This window comes from Lissotriton helveticus, chromosome 1_1, assembly GCF_964261635.1.
Source record: "Lissotriton helveticus chromosome 1_1, aLisHel1.1, whole genome shotgun sequence".
In the NCBI taxonomy this organism is placed as follows: Eukaryota; Metazoa; Chordata; class Amphibia; order Caudata; family Salamandridae; genus Lissotriton; species Lissotriton helveticus.
The window spans coordinates 831,288,660-831,305,135 of NC_136057.1; the positions used below are offsets into that span (position 1 = coordinate 831,288,660).

A 16,476-nucleotide genomic window follows, 5' to 3' on the forward strand; every position below is an offset into this window, starting at 1 on the left:
GCTATCTGAGGTGAGACAGGGAGACAGAATGCAACACATGGTCTCTAGGTCACAGAACATCCTTAGCTGACATCAGGAGCATGAAGCACCAGTAAATAATTGCCTTTAAAGCAGTGACTAGAACATCCAAAGGAAAACCTTTCAGATGCCTTAATGTATGCAACACACAGGAGAATGTGTACTTTAAATCAAAATACAATGTTTATTTTAATAGGCTTATCTAACATACATATAACACAGGCAGCATATTTAACAAATATGTGATCATACCTTGGCCACAGAAATCGCATGAAGCGCTTGATGTTGAAGATGCTGAGTTATATGTGAGACAGAATCTGCCACAATCATGCTTCTTCTATGAAACGTGTGCTCTATGGCCTGCAAACAAAAACCCATAACATGGTAAAAAAAATATTGGTTATATGAAAACGTTTCAAAATAGTTATGAATCTAACCCTGGCTGATTTGCTCTGTACTCTATACCAAGTCTATGACAATTGGACTTCACCCAACTATTCCAATAATGTTCAGACGATCGATAAACCACACTTGAAAAACTGAATAAGTAATTGAAAAGCTGATCATCCACCAAGGAGTTAAATAGCTCTGAATACAAATGACTGAATTGAAAAGGCACTCTTTTCCAAAACAGAATTAGGTTGTCCCACCCAAGATGTAGACAAGCTACAGTTTCGAAAAGTTGCATTCATTTGTAGGGCAGAGGGGCAAACTTAACATATATGGACCGGCTTTATTTTATGTCTTTTTATTCATATACAAAAAAAACATGGCCAGGATTATGATGCCGCATTAACACACCCACAGCATTAACAGAGACCATGAGAGACAATGTTTGCTTTGATGCAGCAGTGCTTGTAACAATGCATTGTATGAAAAAGTGAGGGACCATGTAGCTCCTTGCAACAAGGAAAGGTTCCGATTGGGGATATGATAAAAATAAACTTGAGTGAAGGGAGCACAAACCATAAAGTGTCCCCTTTGGAAATTCACTGTACCTACTCAGTGATCTCTTTCTTACACCCGAGTACCATAGCTTTCAAATACACGTCATCCAATCACTGGAAATAATAAACACAAATTTGATTTCATTATCTATTACCATATATATGTGTAAAAAAAAAATATATATATATATCTTACAGAAAATGAACATAAGGACAATCATATATCTTAAGTACATAGGTAAATATTGAATACTATCGAAGACCAGGGTAGGGTATTGACCTTTATACTCCTCGACACCTGCACTACGATATAGCTGCCACGACCTAAGATGGCGTTCTTTTCTTTTTTATCTTTTGTTATCAGTTATGGTTCACTTAAATAGACATCTTAATTATAGAAATAACAAGAAACCTTGACAAGGCAACCATAACCATACCTGGGCAAAGATGCACCTGTAACCTGCATGTTCACATGTCATACGTTGTCCTTATACAAATGCATAACTATTTGGTGTTGGTTAGTATTGTTGACACACGCATGATGCAGGACAAATGTATAATGTGCTGACTGTAGTTAAAGAGAAAACCTTCAATAAAAAGACGTTTAAAAAAAACCAAAGACCAGCGTAGGATCTTCAATGCTCAGATAGGGATGTGCAATACAAGTCTCCCAGAATTCTTAAGGCAGCTAGAAAAACAAGCATTTACAATGCAATGGTTTCGCCTTTTGAAAAGTTTGAGCTATTGGCATTGTAAATGACAATTTTTATTTATGTGTTGGTTTTGAAAATAAATAAATAAATGGCATTGTCATTTACAATGCCAATAGCTTAATCTCTCGCAAATGCGAGGCCTATAGCATTTGCAATGCAATAGGTCGCGTATTTACGCGAGTTTGAGCTAATGATATTGCAGATAACAATGCGTTTTATTTATGTTTCAAAAACCAAAACATAAATAAAAGGTCTCTCACACTGCTGTCTCTCCCACACTGCTGCCTCTCACACACCATGCTCTCCCACACATCATGCTCTCCCACACACCATGCTCTCCCTAGAAGACTCACACTGCTGCCTCTCACACACCATGCTCTCCCACATACCATGCTCTCCCTAGAAGACTCATACTGCTTTGTGCTGGATAGTGCGAGTTGATAGCCTGTAGCTATAGGAACTGGTTACTTCTAGATAGGGAGCAGATGTAGCGATCTGTTAGGTCTGCTTGCGCAGTTAATTGTTGGCTACAGAAAACTGTAAGGAGGGGGGTGGAGATGGTATGGCCAGAGTGTATAATCATGGCACTTAAAGTACTGGACAAACTGTGATTGAGTTAGTGTCGACGGGAAGGATGAATCGGGCAGAGCAATTATTATTGTGCAGAGCGGGACATCACGCAACCCACCCCTGCAAACGACACCATGCACAATTAAGCTATTTTACATTTTGGCTACAAAAAAGAGGGCCCTGCCATCTACATGTTAACAGCTGTTTTGTATGTAATAGGAGCATGTAGAAAGCACTTAGTTTATTTTGTTAGTCTCCTGAAAAAATGCCTTGTATCCCAAAGACATGATCACCAGTGTCACAATTTTGAGAAAGGCATAACCTTATACAGCCATAACCAACAAACTTATAAAACATCATTATCAGCAACAAAACACCAACTATCCTTACACTTCTTTTACTTACCATAATACAAAACGAACGATAGGATCTTGTAAACCAGGGAGACGAGGTGTAAAACCCGATTTGTACTGGGAGGCCAAACTAGCTGCAGAAAACCCAACATACGGCTATACATCACGCAATACAGATATTCTAAATCTAACAGGCATATTTCGAAACAAATACCATTTTAATGCAGATGACTACTACTTATATCTGGTGCATGTGGCGTTGTTAACTTTTCAACTAGGAAGGAAATACGAAGTAGCACAGGCCTGTACAGTTTAATCGGATGCCTTTCAGTTTGGAGCACGCTCATTGTACAAATCTGGACCTTTAACCTGTCCCTATTTGGCCAAGCAAAATGAATTAGGCAGGTGGTCTAGCCCTGGCCTGGTGTTCCGTTATGGGTTGGGGCATAGGCCATGTCGGGTTCTATAGAAACCGTTGGTCCTTACCTAAGTGAGGAACAGGAGGCCCCAAGGGCTTCAATGAGCAGTCTTCTCTTGTGCTCCATTATAAGAGCCATGTATTTGGTATGACACGACTATCCAGATGGTCGTGGTTGCACGCATAGATTGAATGAACGTGCCGAGCAGCCAATAAGAAAGCTGATCACCGTCGTCGGTGTCCGGGGACTCACACTTGTTTGTGTGAATGTAGGTCACGATAGGTACTCACCCAGCAGATTACGAGCCTTCATGGGGAGGGTGAGCTCTGTACACATCTTCCCCTCCACACGGACAGCGGGAGGGGGGGCGGGAACGGACAGCGGGAGAGGGGGCGGGAACACGAACAGCTGGGGGGGCAGGAACGGGAACACGAACAGCGGGAGGGGGGCAGGAACGGGAACACGAACAGCGGGAGGGGGGCGGGAACGGACAGCGGAGGGGGCGGGAACACGAACAGCGGGAGGGGGGCAGGAACGGGAACACGAACAGCGGGAGGGGGGCAGGAACGGGAACACGGACAGCGGGGGGGGGCAGGAACAGGCACACGGACAGCGGGAGGGGAGCGGGAACGGACAGCGGGACATCACGCAACCCACCCCTGCAAACGACACGTTAAAAATGGCCAACAAAAACATTTAAAAATAAAAAAAAAACATCCGCCCACCGCGGCATGACGTGCTAAAAGGGGCAGGATGAGAAAAACATCGCCGGAACGCCCACGAATCGCCTCGGACCATGACGGACAGATCTCACTTCCAATGGCTAGCCTCCATTTATGGAGCAAGCCAATGGAAGTGAGAGGCGTGACAAAGGCACCATACTCTTCTCAAAAGTTTTCGCCTGCGCAGCGGATGCCAGGCGAAACCTAAAAACGAAAAAAAACTAGGATGTGGTGGTTTGTGAAGGGTTCAACGGCCCACGAGCGCAAAAGCAGATGCTGTCATGGTCTGCACTTGACCCCCACCCACAAATACAACCTACCACCTGGACACAATAATATTGGAAAATAAAACGACAGATTAAAAATAAATAAAAAAGAGCTGAGATTCCGTTGTGTGGGCGGGCACCTTATGTGGAATGACTCAAGTGCGGTTACAAGCAAACTATATTGTCCAGGCTGCTTTTGGGAATGTGTATAGCTCTGCATTCCTCCGTGTCGTCATTCACGTGCTCTGAGGCCAGGCCTGCCTCGGCAGGTCCGACGCCTGCACATTTTACGTACCCCCGGGCGGTGGATCCTAGCGGGGGAAGGCCAGACAGCTGTGAACAAGTCACCGGTGAGTAAGGGCTTCTGCGTGTCAACTGTCAGGGCTAGGGGGGGGGAGGCCGACAAGCCCCCTCAATGTACTTTTAAAGGGCGCCAATGGACTTCCTCCAAACTCAAGAGAAATATCATCAACGGGTGCAATCAAGAAGAGGTTAATGGTGAAAACGTGCGAGATAAAGTAAATATTACACCTGAAAAAAAATAACACACGTTTGACCTGCTGCTCCCAATCGCCCTACCATCTCCTCGGCTTTTATTGTGTTTCCTGGAATGCGTGAAAAAGTGAGACGCGAGACTGATGTTTACATTTTCTTTTGTTAAAGAAGTATCGCATTTCATTTTGTATAGCCTTTCCACACACCTGGTGAAAGCGACTCACAACCCCTGTCTATATTCCCGCAAAGACGCAGGCATTAGAAATCCGGGACCGTCAGTCCTGACAAAGACAGACACTCCCCCGGGCCAGGTGAGGGAACCAGGACTTCGGGGGACTTTCCCCGATTAGCAACAACCAACACACCGGGATCCGAGCTCGGGAGCTGCAGGAATTGCCCGCCGGCCTGGCCGCCCCGGTGTTGCCTTTTGTACTGTACACAGTGCTTGCGCCAGCGCTTGCACGTGTTCGGCAGACAAAGAAACACAGGGCTCGGCGACCGGGCTTTTGTTCCCACACACACCGCTCCGTGGCGCTGGAATCACCAAGCACACCCCAGAGCAAGCGAGGGTGTGCGGGGGGGTACGCCCTCGAAAGGTCCATTTGTGTGTTTTACGAGCACAACAGTGATGTCTCCCATCCCAGAGGGAAATCGGAAGCATTAAGGTTTTTCGAATTGTGCTTGCTCAGGGACCACCCGGGTTCTCTAGATACTGAGGTGTGAGCTTTGTTGAACAGAAAACACGTAAGGGGTCATAAACCGCAAGGGCAGAGGTCATGTGAATTCTGCACAATAGAGATGCAATGACACAAAACTTGGATCATGTTAATGTACGTATGAAATGGCCCATCATACAAAAAAATATAAAGTTATCCTGGGAAGACAATTCGTGTTCGATAAATACCCACAATCTCACAACAGCTGAAACCATGACGCCATAAGAGACATACAACTTGGTGACATCACAATGGCTAACCCCTCAACGATGTCAGGAGTTGAAAGGCTGAGCTGTGTGACACTGTGTCCAAAGTCCACCAGACATACTCAAATTCTGCGCACTGCCTTATGAATCACCGTGTGACGCTGAGTATCACAACACACGGCTCAGCCCAAGCAACCACGAGACAAGATCTTTACACCCCTCACAATAAGTACACACGTGTTGGTGTGGCCAGCCAACATGCTTGTAAGTGGTGGCATAAACTCTTGTTAGGCACTTGGAACGCTCTGGTTTCTAGCTCGATGGCGCTATACACACGTGCCATCACTAAAGTGCACAAAAGCCACACTTGTCCAACAAGAACACTTGCTCTGTAGCCAATCCCACTGCTTCCCGGGCCAACGTGGCCGTGCAGAGTTACGTCAGCCATGACTGGCCAGAGCCCATTCATCAGCAGGCATGAGGGGCGCACCGACGCCGTACCACAACAAAGGCTGCCAGACAGGCGGGCCTGCGCCGTCATCAGCACCGAGACCCCTCCCAGCAGGGCTGGGTACCAGGCAGAGCTCCACAGCTTCCCCCCTTTGTTCCACCACGCTTCCAGGCACACCGAAAGTAGAAGCCGATCAGAGGCAATCAAGAACAAAAGGCCGGGGACTCACACTTGTTCGTGTGAATGTAGGTCACGATACGTACTCACCCAGCAGATTACGAGCCTTCATGGGGAGGGTGAGCTCTGTACACATCTTCCACTCCACACGGACAGCGGGAGGGGGGGCAGGATCAGGAACACGGACAGCGGGAGGGGGGGCAGGAACGGGCACACGGACAGCGGGAGGGGAGCGGGAACGGACAGCGGGACATCACGCAACCCACCCCTGCAAACAACACGTTAAAAATGGCCAACACAAACATAAAAAAAAACAAAAAAACAACCGCCCACCACCGTATGACGTGCTAAAAGGGGCAGGATGAGAAAAACATCACCGGAACGCCCACAAATCGCCTCGGACCACGACGGACAGATCTCACTTCCAATGGCTAGCCTCCATTTATGGAGCTAGCCAATGGAAGTGAGAGGCATGAGAAAGGCACCATACTCTTCTCAAAAGTTTTCGCCTGCGCGAACGCTGCTGCGCAGCGGACGCCAGGCGAAACCTAAAAAGAACAGGACAAATATATTTGCAGAGGATGAACTAGTTTCTTTTATTGTCAGAAACATCCATTTGTTTAATGTTTTAAGGTAAAGCATGCTTGTTCTTATGAGGCAGACTTGAGAAACCAGATTAACACTAGCACTGAGGAGAGTGGCTAATGTAACTTATGCATGAACTATTTTCCCAGATCAGCACCCACCACAATCTTAATCTATACACAAACGTGACGGACAACATCTGAACTGTCAGATAAAAGACAGTGAGACTGATGCAAATACAGGCTAGATAAAATCACTTTGTACCCTACTAGACACACAGGACAGATCAGATGTTATCATGCAGCATTCCCTGTCCACGCTACAGTGCTGCATGCATCTGGCACATTGCTGCTCCTCGATGGATAATGGTGGATATTGGTGTATGCTTTTGCCCAGCTAGGATTCCAAGTATTATCGTTTTTTCCTCTTTTCGGGTATTTATGTATGGAGGTGTGTATATATGCATGTGTAACTTGTATAGCGCAAACCAAACCAAAAGCCAGCAGAGATCAGTGTCAAAGTCAAGGATACATTTAGCAAGAGATTGGACCGTTAGCTGCTTTCTAGGAGTAGAAATGTAATTGCACTGCATCATGAAACAGTGTTCTTTAAAGATATTAAGTCTTTAACCTTTTCATATTTTCATAAATTGGAGCAGCAACGGGACTTGATGGTTCCAAGGATACAGATCCTGGGTGCATAGAAGGAAAAGGCGTGTTGCATTCTTTTTTACTCTTCTTTGTCTCCAGCCAGATAGTATCCTGTCTAATGGTATACAGAGTGCCAGAGATCGTGAGCTTGTTATACAGCATAAGCATAGAACTGGTTGTGAAGGTGGCGCGGGCCAGCAAGGGGAGCCAGTAGGGTTCCATCATTTTCTAATGATTATATTCTACTGTATGAATTCGAAACCAATACAGAAAAATCTAACAATTAAGGAAAAAAAGAACTATTGTGACATGTAAGGGTGACATACAAAGCTCTATACATCAAATGATCTATTACACCGATTAATGAAGATTTTTACTGATAAACCAAACAGCTAAGGTTTTTTATACTAAAATAAAATGTTTGATTTAGAGCCCGAAATGTAGGATTCATAACTAAAATATGCATTGAATTACCTTGAGAAGTTCAACCAATCTACATAAAGCTTTGACAGATGTTTTGGTCATAGGCTTCCGAGTGGCCATGTGAAGGTTCATGGTGGTTTTAATGATGTTACAAAGTCCACATGCATACAGAAAACCCTGCAAAGAAATTGAAACAAGACAATTAAATCCCAGGAAGTGCTTACAAAAGAAAGGATATTAGTATATTCAAGATGTATTTTATACATAAAAAAACAACTGTCTTGTAATAGTAGGGCTCTGGTTGAAACACAATTTATTTTTTAATTGGTATTTTCGCATTTTTTCAATTTTCACACCTTTTGTTGTTATACCACACACCATAAGTGAATCTTTTGAAGGGCTAAGCTTAAGAATGGACGTAATCCATGACTGTATGAACACTAATGGAAAGGCTGTTTGTAGGTATTTTGTTGTAATTTGTGGCACCTTAAGATGTCACATTTCCTGGTCTTATGGAAGGGCTGGCTCTGGGCATATAGAGTGAAGGCAACAGAGCCTCCGAAGGAGGCACCAGTATAAAAGGGTGGTTAGAGGGAGTTCTGCAGACACAAATAGGGGTACCTTCTAAACAAAGGTCAGCTCAATCGCTGCAGGCTGGATGGATCAGAGGAACATCCAATGAGGGCAATTAGGACACAGCAAGCAGTACAACTAGGGCAGTATAAAGTATGGCCCCCGCAAAAATATTACTTTAAACCCCAAGAATGGCCTGCATGAAAATATTTCTTCTGTCCTTTGTTCCTCAAACAAATAATCAAAGATTCCTTACAAGAAAGAATTCTGGAGAGTTTCATTCACTAGATCAAACAATTACAAGCTGTAAAGGAATCATGCATCAAATACAAGTACATGTGATTAGGTACCAGACATCTCAAAAGCAGCATGTCTGAATCAGCTTCCAAAAACTGAATCAACAGTAGAATGATCTGAGTATCCCACAACTGAAATCCACATTAGCACAAGATTATGGAATTCTCCAATCAATACCAGAATAAAAACACTACTTGACAGAATGCCAACAAACTAGGGGGAAAAGCGCACACCTCATACTTAGACCAAGTTGCTATCCATACATTATTTATCCTCAGGTGTATGGCCATATTTTCCGGGGCTTCTTTATTCTCAATTATTTTGATCAAAGTCAGACAAGCTCAGTCCAGCATGAAATTCTAAACATCGTTAAAATTCCTGCCTACAAGGATGGTCTCTGATGTCGTTCAAGAGGTGTCTGGAAGGGGAAGAAGGAACAAGGCAGACAGGGGTTAGAGGGCCCTAAACTCGGGGCTTGGGTGACATTTGCCACTGGTGTCCTGGAATATGTCCTACTAGGATGCTATAAACTGGGCCAGTACAACCCTTTCGGAAATGACTCATGGCAGGGTTGGGCTGAGCAGCCATACATTTCTGAAGGTAGTGTGGGAGTGCTCGAGTCAGTACTATACAATTAACAATCAACCAACAGACATGATAACTCCAATGTCCAGCCCAGTGCTTATGTTTCCAGAAACATAAAGTAAATCACAGTTTTACGAAGTACTACACAATGTAAAGAGATATACACATCAGTGATCCCGGATGATAATTCTCTTATTGGGTAGAAAAACAGGGCTGGATTGACAACAATGACATTTTGTCTCCCTTCCCTGCTGGATTTCCTAGGATGCTAAGCACCAAGGGCCAGGTCTTCCGCTTCCTTCTTCTATAATAAAAAACGGTCGTGATCAACGGAGGAAGCTTGTACTTTGCCTATGTTGATCTCAACTCGGTATTTGACCTGGACTCCTGCAAGAAACTGTTGCATGCCCTTTCTTGTATGGGCATGCCCTTAACTCTCCTGAATATTCTTATTCATATGCATGTAAATAACTACGCGCATGTTCGCTGGAGTAACAGAGAGCGTTAACAGAACAATTTCCCATTCTTAAAGGGGTCCTCCAAAGCTGTGTATTGGCCCTCACATTATTTACTTTATTTTTAAATGACATTGTACAACATCTTTTGAGTATTCCTACTGATGCCCCAACTTTGGCTGGCACTAACACACCTATTTTATTGTTTGCCTATGACACTCAATTTACCTCGAAGACCTCTAATAGGAGGGAAAACCCTAATAAGTCTTTTCATGAACTGTTTCACCAGTCGACATAAAAAAGAGAAAGACATTTAGAGGAACGTCTGTAACTGGAAATGGCAGCAAAATGTACCTTAATTAAGGCATACATGAGTCCTGATTTAGCCAGGGAAAGAAGATAAGGTAAAAATATGTCTGGAAGAAAATCAAACTGATGTACATTATTGTGAAGACACCATGAACAGAAGTGTTTCCATTTGAGACTCTAGGTTTTAATAATAGACACTGCTCTGGCTTTAGATAGAATGTCTGTACAGTCATGTGGCAGATCTAGGTCCTTGAATTCTTTGAATTCAGCAACCGTGCATACAGCTGGAGCGATGTGGGACGTGGATGGATAATCTGGCCTTTGCTCATTGTCAGCAGTGTCGATATAATTTGAAGGCGATAAGGTCTGAATTCTGAGAGCAGGAGTAACTACGTGAACCAATGTTGGCGAGGCCAACGCGGAGCAATGAGAATCAGATGACATGGCTCTTTCTTCATTTTAATTAGTAGCCTCGGTATTAAAGTGTAAGGGGGAAAAGCGTGAGCGAAGATCCCCAACTATCTTATTAGAAACGCATTTCCCCATGACCCTTTTTCTGGTTCCCAGCTGGCGAAGAACTGACATTTCTGGTTTATTCCGGAGGCAAAGAGATCCAAGTTGTGCTTAACCCTCTTCTGGAAAATGAAGTCGAGAATCATCTGGTCTAGTTCCCATTCTTGGTAGGAGTTTGAAGCTCTGCTTAGAGTATCTGTCAGACTGTTGCTCACCCCTGGAAGATGCTCCACTTTGATGGAGATGTGGTGCGAAAGAATCCATTTCCAGATTTCCTGCGCTTCTAGAGATACAAATGTTGGAACGTGTACCTCCCTGTTTGTTGAGGTAATGCATGCCTGTAGTATTGTCTATTCGTATGAGAACTGAAGAGCTTCATATTCTTGGGAGGAAGACCTGCAAGGCTAGGAAAATCGCCCGCAACGCCAGGAAGTTGATATGCATTTTTGCAAGGGATTTGGACTATTTGCCTCTTATACGAAGATCCTGAAGGTGTGCCGCCCAGCCGTCTAGAGAGGCGTCTGTAGTAAGGATGAAATCCGGTAACAGGGAACAGAAAAACCTTGTCGAGAGATTCTTGGATGATTGCAACCAGAGAAGCACTTTTTTCATGGTTGGAGTTATCTGAACTAGGTCGTTGAATGACCCGGTTACCTGGAGCCATTGATTGTCCAGCTGCTCTTGTAAGGGTCTCATCTTGAGACGTGTGTGAGGGACCATTCAAATTGCTGAAGACATCAGGCGAGCAGAGATTTTATAAGTCGTACAGAAGCGAACTTTCTTTTGGCTAGTTTTGTCGCTAGTGAAATGAGATCTGTTTGTCTTTCTGTAGACAAGAATACCCTGTCTTGGACGGTATCCAGAATTGCTCAGAGAAAGGCAATCTTTTGGGACAGTTGTAGAACCGATTTTTGATAAGTGAGCGCCAGCCCTAGGGAGCGAAATATCCGTAAGCAGATGGAAGTTGCATTTGAGGCCTGCTGATAAGACGGTGCTTTTAGTAGCCAGTCGTCAAGATAAGGAAACAGCTGAAGATCCTGAAGAATGAGACAAGGAGCAACTGGAGCTACGCACTTGGTGAACACTTATGGGGCTGAGCGAAGATCAAATGGAAGGACTTGTAAATTAGCACCTGCTACAGAGAAACAAAGACATTTTCGATGTTTGAGATGTATTGGGAAAAGGAAATATGCCTCTTCTAATTCTAGAGTTGTCATAAAATCCACATGATTAAAAAGCTGAAGTATTTCCTGGAGAGTGACCATGGGGAAAGACTTTTTCTGCAGATACTTGTTTAGATTCTTGAGATCCAGAATAGGTCTCTATTCCCCCGAATTTTCCCTAATTAAAAAGAAGCTGGAGTAAAAACCCTTTCCCTTCTGAGAACAAGGGACTTTTTTATGGCTCCTTTCTGAATCATAATGTATGCTTCCTTTCTTAACAATTGGAAATGAGCTGGAAGCCGTCTTAAAGGTGGATGAGGTGGTGGAACTGTTACAAATTCTAAAATATGACCATACTTTATGATGTTCAGGACCCATTTGTCCATTGTAGTTTGGCTCCACTGATCATAATGCAGAGAAATACTCCTTGGATTGAGGTTGGTCCTGGATGGAGTCATAGCAGGTGCCCGGATGTTGTCACTGGTATCTGGAATATGCAGCAAATGGTGGTGCTTGATAGAAAGTGCTGCTGTTGATACCTATAGCAGTAAGATTGGTATGATTGTGGCTGAGATTTCTGATAATTTCCACAAAAGGAATAGGATCCTCTCCCACCTGCTGCGAAAAGATGTTTTCCTATATTGCTGCATCCCTAACACCTTAATGGTATCAGTATCCGTTTTGATCGCCTGCAAGGCCTCATCAATTTGCTTCCCAAAGAGCGCATCCCCATCAAACGGCATGTCTAAAATCTTACACTGCACCTCAGGACGTAAAGTTGTAGATTTCAACCAGCCCTGTGAAGGAGAACTGCTGCTCCAGCTAACTGTCTAAAAGCAATAGGAGCTATGTCCATAGATATATCAATTATCTCAGAGTCTGATCTTTCACCTTCAGGAAGAATTTTCCATGCCTCTTGTTTTTTATTGTCTGGTAAAAATTCAAGATATTAGGCCACATCCGGCAGTAATATTTTCCTAGAATTGCTAGGGAATTGGCAGCACGCACTGGCACACCTGCAATGATGGTAAACTTTTTTCTAACATTGTCGAAGTGCCGTCCATCTTTATCAGGAGGAGCAGTAATAGGTGCTGAAGGATTCTGTGAACTTCACTGCGCAGCTTGAGCAATTACGGAATTTGGCCTTGGGTGTCCCACTTTGCAGGCTGGTGCATCATCAGTGGCTTTATATTTTTTATCAATGCTGGGAAGGAGTGTCGGCACTGAATATGGCGCTTTCATAATTTTGATCCCTTCCTCCAAAATGTGATCGATAATGGGAATGCACACACTGATTTTCTGGACTGATCCTTAAAATCATACAAAATACAGTCAGACTGTTTCACAGGCATCGGTAACTGAAAACGATTTGCAGCGAGTTCCATCAGAGAATGGAATTCAACAATATCCTCAGGTGGAGAGTCAATAGCTTGAGGAGCTGGAAGAGAAAGCGAAGGAATTAAGTAATCTTCCCATTCATCAATGACTGGTGGAGCTTTTTGTATTTCAACTTTTTCTACATCATCATCATCATTATCATGTGGGATCTGATCTTGCTGAACAGGTATAGAATCCTGTGATTCCGGAGGAGGCATTACAGATGGTCTAAAATCCGCAGCCAGAGGCGGAGATTTTGCTACTTGCACTGATCCCACTGCTGTAGGGAAACTAGTATGATAATCAAGTTTTATCAGTGGTTCCTTAAGTGGCAACAAAAACTGTGATTTGTCCATACATTGATTATACAATGGCTCATAATATTAATCTTCCTGAGACATGACGTTGTGAAGGACTGTGAGTCAGACTGAACATTCCATCATCCTCGGACTCCTCTAACAACTGACTAGGAGGAAAAGGCGAGATATATGAAGGATCCTGGAAGAAACCCCTCGACAAAGCTATCATCGAAGAAAATCTCGACTGCAAAATAGGTGTAATATGCAAGGTAGAAGGTCTCTTCAATTAAGGCAGTGACGAAATCCTAGTCTACGGTGATACAGATACTGTCGAAGTGGAAAAAACAGTGGTCAAAGACTGTGTTGTCATCATCGATGCCATCAACAGATCAGTTACTGTTGAAGTTGTCGCTGATGAGTGTCATCGACGGTGGAGGTGCTTTGGCGATGGAGATGCAGATGCAGATGATAGTGGAGGAGTCAACGCTGGATAAACAGACGACAGTGCAGGCGATGACGAAGAAATGAGAGCCAATGGTGCAATAGGTGTTGTTGACAAAGACAAAGCTTCAGTCGGTTTAATCTTAGTCGACGAAGCCTTCGTGGACGATGTAAGCATCGATGACTGCTGGGAAACAAATTCCAACAATGGTTTCATCGTTGACGAGGTCTTTTCCAGTGACGACAAGGTCTTTTTCGGCGACGACAATACTTTAACAGCCTCTGACTGAATTTTTGAATATTTAGAGGCAGATTTTTCCTCACTAGGGAAGGCAGTATGCGCAGACTCATGATGGGTCTTTTTTTACGCTTTCTTATGTCCCTCAGGGGATTCCAAAGATCTATCCCTCTTTTTAGAGAGTACAACTGATGCCTCGAAACGGACACTGCCTTCCTCATTAGAGAGCACATAATTTAGATTTTAGTCTCTCCAACCAAATAGGCAGCCTGACTGCTCTATCTTTCAAAGTGTTTGTGGAAAAAGGTCTGCAAATTATACAGTCTTTTACCTTATGAAGAGAGTACAAGCAGTACATACAACCCTTGTGGGGATCCTCAGCATGCAGTCTTTTCTTACCACATGACCCACAAGGTCTGAAGAGTCCTTTCTTTGAAGATTCTGACATTCTGAAATCTCAATATCTAAGATGAAGAGGAAAAACTGAGCAGAGCTCATGGAGAATCCCTATCACAACGGCGTGCGGCAGAAAATCAGAGGGACTTGCCTCTCTGTGGAGTGTTCTATAGGTTGCTGATGTCGGATTGGGTTGTTTTAACTTGTGTTCTTTTTACAAAAGGATATGCACGGGCTAATGCAATGACTGTTCAATGCATTGTTGCCTATGATTAATTAATGCTATTATAACATTTACAGTGAGACTCCCACCTCGACATAGGGGATGATTCAAGCATGTGAATTTATGAAAGATCCAATACTGGATAAGCCTAAATAGCAACTCTTTACTTACAAGGCCTCATGGAATGAATTGGTGGGGGGGTGTGGCTTGCCGGCTGATGGAGGCAGACGCATGAGCTCCGAGCCAGCCCCATGAATTATCCGACTTTAACGGCCGTCCTATTCCCGGGAGATCGTAGTGGAGCGCTCCCACGGCAGTGTGAGACACCGAGATGCTGATCGCGGCCCTTCTTCCGTCCGAATTGAGCTGTGTGGCTGCGGCGCCTACTGCCAGAGCCCACTGGCAGAAGAAGGCAAGATGGTGCCGGCCTAGGAGAGGATCGCATAGGTGCTGTCCAGTGACTTTGGCTTGGGACGCATGGAGCCCAGTGACGGAGGAGTGAGTGCCTGAGCTTCCTATTGCGGCGCAGGTGACACAGACTGCGACGGCTGGAAGCCAGAGACTGCTGTTCCCTGCGGTGAGCCTGTGATATGATCGGCCGGTGGAGGCAGTGGTCACTGAGCAGAGTGACTACGTTCGTCGTCGGCGTACAGCGGCGCTTCTTGGCTCGAGCCCCCCCGCCCAGCTTGCCGCACGGGTGGGGAGGGGGGGGTGGAGGGGGGTGGGGGTGTGGGGGGGGGGAGACCCCCGCTTGAGACCCGGTGGCGCTGTATATCCGGCCCAGCTGTGGAATTCGCGGGACTCTGCTTGGCTGCCTGGAGGTGTGTAAAAGTGGTGGCGGCCCTGCGCAGGGGAGCTGGCACAGAGCGCAGAGGAGAAGGCGCCCGGACTGCAGCGAAGGTCGCGCGCCCGATCTGAGCCACCCTGAGTGAGTGGGGGCTCACGGCTGCAAATCAAATGCCTGTTTAAGCCCCAGCAGCGAAAGACTGAGATCCTGGGCCGCTGACCTTTGTGCAGGGCTCCTTGCGTGACCGTCTGAAAGGGAAGGCAGAGATTAACTCGGCAACTGCTGCTCCTGGAGCTGATCCTGTGGTGCCTAGGGGCGGCCCCTTACTTGCAGGAGGCCTCCCTGTCTGAGATCTGTTAGCACTGAGAGCGCTCGAGGGCGAGTGCTGGCTCGCGCACTCTTTCTTGGACTGCACATTGTATTTGTTAAGGACCTCCTATGACGCTACCCCTGGGGCCTACTCACTGCAGCTAACAACCTGGGCACTCCAGAAACCCGTGCTGGTTATTGCGCATAAACACTGGACTGCCTAGAAATACCACGGGAAGACTGACAGCCCCCCGGGACTGGTTCATTACTTGTTTGGTGGTTTGGACTGCGCTGAGGGCTGGGTATCCTGCTTCCCTTCCGGTTGAGTAGGTGGCCGGAGGACCCCGATAGATCAACAGTCGTGGGCCCCGTAGCACCCTATTAGGTATAGCTGGGGGGGTTGGTGGGAGCTGGTTGTGGTGAGCATAACACTGCAGAACGGGAGGGCCCTGATCCAAAGAAGTAGCTCTGATTCATGGCTGCGCTATGGGGAACCCTAGAGGGAAGCTTCAGACGGCTCCACCGGATCAAGAAGAAGTGGGTCAGGGGGAGAAACGGCCGGCTTCTCCTGAAGGACCTGAGGATGCAGGGGTACAACAGCAGTTGGCCTGTATACTTAAGGCTATCACTGATACCAGCGAGGCCCTGCATCAGGACATTGCAACAGTGTCGGTGGGTCTGGGGCTGCTGCGGGCCGAACACGCCAAGTTGGCGGATAGAGTGGAACAGGCTGACACCTCCCTGGTGACTCTTGAACCGGCGCAGAAGACCATCACTGACCAGGTAGGAGACATCACTTG

General features: G+C 45.5%; 1 protein-coding gene across 2 annotated transcripts in view; it reads right to left on the minus strand.

Moving 5' to 3' along the window:
- Window positions 1–16,476, minus strand: part of WASHC4 (WASH complex subunit 4) — a 1,268,393-nt gene that overhangs the window by 865,158 nt on the left and 386,759 nt on the right. For both annotated transcript variants that reach the window (XM_078674607.1, XM_078674599.1), the window contains exons 15-16: window positions 7,763–7,888; window positions 271–378 (exon numbers count right to left, since the gene is read on the minus strand). In XM_078674607.1, coding sequence (XP_078530733.1) covers window positions 271–378; window positions 7,763–7,888 — 234 coding nt within the window. The remainder of the gene's footprint in view (window positions 1–270; window positions 379–7,762; window positions 7,889–16,476) is intronic.